The sequence below is a fragment of the Stegastes partitus genome, unplaced genomic scaffold (assembly GCF_000690725.1).
Source record: "Stegastes partitus isolate 25-593 unplaced genomic scaffold, Stegastes_partitus-1.0.2 Scaffold459, whole genome shotgun sequence".
NCBI lineage: Eukaryota > Metazoa > Chordata > Actinopteri > Pomacentridae > Stegastes > Stegastes partitus.
In genome coordinates this window covers 340,373-345,145 of record NW_007578190.1, presented here as the reverse complement: position 1 = coordinate 345,145, position 4,773 = coordinate 340,373, and the positions used below count along the sequence as shown (strand labels likewise).

General features: G+C 42.2%; 2 protein-coding genes across 2 annotated transcripts in view; one reads left to right on the top strand and one right to left on the bottom strand.

Moving 5' to 3' along the window:
* The first annotated feature begins 512 nt into the window (after positions 1-512).
* Positions 513-2,783, top strand: LOC103360706 (uncharacterized). Its single transcript, XM_008286574.1, has 6 exons — positions 513-615; positions 705-1,031; positions 1,133-1,227; positions 1,298-1,345; positions 1,592-1,702; positions 1,871-2,783. Exons 1-6 carry the CDS (start codon positions 531-533, stop codon positions 1,922-1,924), a joined length of 720 nt encoding a protein of 239 aa, XP_008284796.1. The 5' UTR covers positions 513-530; the 3' UTR covers positions 1,925-2,783.
* The window catches only part of mfsd13al (major facilitator superfamily domain containing 13a-like), a gene marked incomplete at its 5' end in the record, with an annotated part of 12,651 nt that continues 10,325 nt past the window's right edge, over positions 2,448-4,773 (bottom strand). The window contains one exon of the mRNA XM_008286601.1: positions 2,448-4,039. Coding sequence (XP_008284823.1) covers positions 4,024-4,039 — 16 coding nt within the window. The remainder of the gene's footprint in view (positions 4,040-4,773) is intronic.

The window sequence follows — 4,773 nt, the reverse complement described above, 5'->3', positions numbered from 1 at the left end:
GAGGGAAGCAGGTTCCCCTGGATGAGGTTTGTCAGCAGCACGTCCAGCGATGACTTGTGGCTGACGTCAGACACCACCTCCCTGTTGGAGAAACCCAGTGCTTCTTTACCAGAGGTGGTCGGTTTAATTTGTCATGATTCTTCATCCTCACTGATTTACATGTAAAATATTCACCTGTAAAATGACTGACTTTAATTATCGGCATCGTACAGGTTCATGCTAGCACATATTTCATTGAGTGCAAACTTTTGTATAATTTCTTCATTGTTTTTTTTTTCAGACCAAAACTACAAATTTGAACTTCTTTGCCATTCGTGTAGATCTGCTCTTGGTCTCATCCCATTGTTTGGTTTCCATTTAACCGATTTTATCATCAATATGGTAAAGTTTCAGCGCTGTCTTTACCCGTGACTCATGTTTCTGTAGACTCATGACGTCAACATTCATCTGCTCAATACAGCAAAAGAAGCAGGAACTAAGCGTTGAGGAAGTGCAGTGACATTTTGTCAGATCGTCTCATACAAGGAATCATGAGATCATTCACAAGCTGTCAAGCCACAGAGATGGACCGGTTGTTGTGGCTTTCTCTGCTGCTCACTCACCTGCCTGCCGTAGGTAAGATGTCCTTTCTATACCTCGTCCTCTCCAACACACCTCCTGTAGATGAAACATTCAACCTCATGTCTAAACATCTTATTTTCCAGAGAGCATGAACAGAGCAGAGAACTGCGTCTCACAGCCAGACAAGACCATATGGGAGAAAACAGGAGAAGCTGCTCTTCTTCCCTGCACCATCAGCGTTGACTGCTCAGCTGAAGATTTGCGTTACGAATGGTTTGTTTTCAAAGAAAGTGTGCATTATCGTCTCAACCTGACTGACAACAAGTACAACCTGAGTGGAGCATCTTTACAGATCAACTCCCTTCAGGGCAACGACAGCGGCATCTACCACTGTGCTGCTGCAGCAACAGGTAGAGCAGAAGCCTGCTGCACACAGCATGTGGGGACGGGCACAGCTCTGGTAGTGAGAGGTAAGGACGACTCGGTGGGAGAAACACCGACTGAGCAGGTCCGACTCACATGGTTGGATGCTCTGAGGAAACGGGACAAACAGCTTTGCCTTTCTTTTCAGAGCAAGCTGACATAATGATGGGACACATCCTTCTGTCGCTACTCGTCCTGCTGGTCGTCTACAGCCTGGTGATCCTGACCTTTATTCTGAAAAAGGTAAATCAAGTACATATTTCAAATGTGTTGTATTGTGTCACGGAAATTAACCCTTTTCTTTCTTTCCTAGTGTGGCTGCAAAACAACTGTCCACAGAAGGATGTGCACAACTGATAAGGTTGTGGAGAAGTATCTGTCTTTTTCTATTTTATGCTGCGCTTGATGAGTTCACTGTTTTCTAAATGGGGAAAAGTCCGCAGTAGCAAAAAGGGGAACAGGAAACTGGCCTGTGTGAACTACTGGCCAGAGAAGATTCCTGAAACAGTAGAAGAAGTTGCTCACTTGCTCTTCTCGTAAATAAAGAAAAGGAAATGCTTAAATGTCTGCTGAATATTAACACATTTTTACTCATTTTTCCAAACAGAATAACTCGAGTAAAAAACTGCAGTTTCGTGACGTCCTGCAAGAAATGTACAGCAGACGGAACTTGGAGAAAAGCAAACACACAGCAAGAGGAAACTCCACTCGAGTTGAGGTAAATCATGTTGCAGCATGTTAAGGTTTGATTTGGTCAACAGGCACGTTGAGTAAGCACAAAACTTTTCCGCAGCAGCTTGAGTTACAGCAAGTCTGTAGTTTCCATCCACTCTGGGAATATTCTGCATTACTGTAAAGGTAACGACGAGCTTCCATCTCATTGCAGGCTGCAAACGGTGAGCTGGACGGCTCCACTGATGACATCTATCAAAACGTCTAAGGGACATTCTGGGACCTCAGACGTCACTCTGACAGAAAGGAAATTTCAAGGCCATGAATCAAGGACGAAGTTCCATGACGGAAGGGAATCCACGAAGGGTGCAAGTCAGTCGTGCTCGTCATCGTTTCTCTCGGCGGTGCTGAGTCAGGGTTAGCCATCATTCTCTGAATTTTCAGCCTCAGTGGCGTAACGTCTCTCTTTAGCTCCGTCCACGTCGTCTCACTGACAGCTTACAGATGTTCTTTTGGTTCTCAACCACACGTCTTCTTGAAGTTGTATTTCAGGAGTCTTAGCAACCCAAAACACACATAATTATCTGTGTGATGTAAGAATGAAATGTGAACGTTACTTTTAGAAATGCAGAGCAAAAGACACCATTTGTAGATCACACTGTTTTCTAAGCTGAGATTAAAGCTGTGAGGAAACGATCCAAGGCGGTTATCACCAGTTTGCACGAGAGGATTCATGGCACTGTTGTCATATATGTCATCATAACATTTTAAAGCAATAATCACAGAGAACGTAGATAGAACATTTTTAATCAAAAACATTCACACTGATTTTGTTTGTTTGAAAAGCTGTGAAGACAAGAAAAGGCACATTATGTTCATCTAATACATCTTAAAATGTGAAAGTAAAAAAGGGAAGGATGTTGTTTTGGTGTTGGACTGTCAGCTTATCGGAAACTCACATTAAGGATCAATGTTCTTGTTGGTGATGCTTCGTTTTGTTCTGTTCAGTTATTGCGACATACTTTGGTCCACTTCAAATGTCCACAATTAGAATTCAGCTCCAGCCAGCGTATGGAGCATGAGATGGATGTACATGCACTCTTTTAAATAAATGAAAAGCTGTGACATAAACTTTGTTGTTTTCGCAGTTCAATTGAATCTTCCCTTTGTGTCCCGTCTCTTCTCATTTCTCTCTGCTGTAAATCATCATGTAAGAAGCGTGCGCCTCATAACATTTTGCTCTCGTTGTGTTTTTTAGTCTTGGCTATCATTTCAAGTAAAGCATGAGTGTGTTTAAGACCCTGCAGATGTAGATGCATGTCAGGGCATCATGTATAAACACAGATGACTGTAATAATTGTCAGCTTTCTGACATTTTCTTCTCGTTTCTTTTTTTAAATCATGAAATCAAACTGTGGATTATCAGCACCAGGGGCCTCTCAGCAAACCCAGGCTGAGTGTCACCATATGTGTGACTTACAAACATGCAATTTATGATATGAAACCATTTCCTCTCATTTGAACTCATCAAAACAAGTGTCACACTAAAGCCCAACTTTGCATTTTGCAGGTGATGATCATTTCTGAAGTGATTCTGCCAGAATCTGCATTAGTGAAATGGGTCCCTGATCCACAACGTAACCCGGATGAATTCAGTCTTTCTGCACTCTGCACCATACAGATGGATGTAACAGCATCATAAGCTGACTAAAGAACATTATACTTCAGCTGTAAGGTGCATTTTGTGTGTATAGAGCAGCAGTGTCCTTCATCATGCAGCCAGAATCCTCCCTGGAATGTGAAAGTTCTTTGATATAAAAATGTACCACATGTGGAGGCAGAATGTACGTCTACATATGAGGTTAAAGGAAGTCAGCGTCCCGCGAATAACCATTTGACCAGCTTTGGTTCAGGACGCTGTCAACTCAATACATTCTGTTCTTGTCTTCTGCTTCAGGAGGCTGAATTTCTCAGTGATTTCTGACAGTTTCTGAAGCAGCTGTTTAAATTCCATTTAGTGTCAAAGATCCTGTGTTGAAAACAAAACAAACATTTTGTGTCTTCTGAAGAATTGGTCCGATATGTGGCTGAGATTTTGTCATGAGGAATGATTCTCTGATTGATCAGTACCAGAATAAAGAAATGTACACAAGTTTTACACCATTTAAGTTTTGGTGCTCAATAACTCAGGTCTCTCTTGAGGATAGCTCTGATTGCAGGTAATGTAAGTCAGTGATTCAGTAAAGTCCCTGTCAGCTACACCAAGACGATTTTAAGTATAAAGCCACAGACTGCATCAAATATGAAATCATTTACACTCTATATTCCCCCAAATCCCAGCTAAAGAAACATGCACCAGCTCAGACGTTAGCTGTCGGTGTACTTGGCGTCGACTGTGTGACTGTTGCGGATGGAAAACGGCCTCCAAGCCAGGACCTGCAGAGCGGCGACACACATGGGCACCAGGCAGACCAGGTAGAACATGACGCTGTGGAGGCTGGCCAAGGCACTGGAAGCAAACGGACACAAACAGGCAATAACAATAATAAAATAGCCACAACCAGAAATCAGAGGGATTTAAACATGAAGATTAACGGTTCTTAAAAGCACCAGTCGTGTTTCTGAGCAATTTATCAGCTGCGAGAGTGTATGCTTAATATTATTATTGAGTAAAATTTGCTTCTATTGTTATGATCAATATCAATATTTCTACTATTATATATCATTTGTAAAGCACCTTTAATGCAACACATGTACCGCAATGTGATTTTACATTAAAAGAAACGACATTAAGGCCGAGTTAAAACAAACAAATGTGCTAAAGTGCTATTCAAACCTTGCTTCTCTGATGTCTCTGGGTGGGTTATTCCACAGCTGAAAAACCCTGCATCTCCAATTTTAAATAGAATTCCTGATAAGTTGTAGCCTCTCAGTGGGCTTTTAAGGACGACCGGTGAAAAGTGCATGACAACAGCGTCGTGTGTTTGTGATGAAGGCACGAAGGAGCGGCCGCAGGATCTTGGCTGACCAACGCCACCGCAGTCGCTTTGTTTATTTAGGCCATGAAACTGAAGTCAGAGTGTAGAATAACACCTGCAGGGTGGATTTTTTTCATGC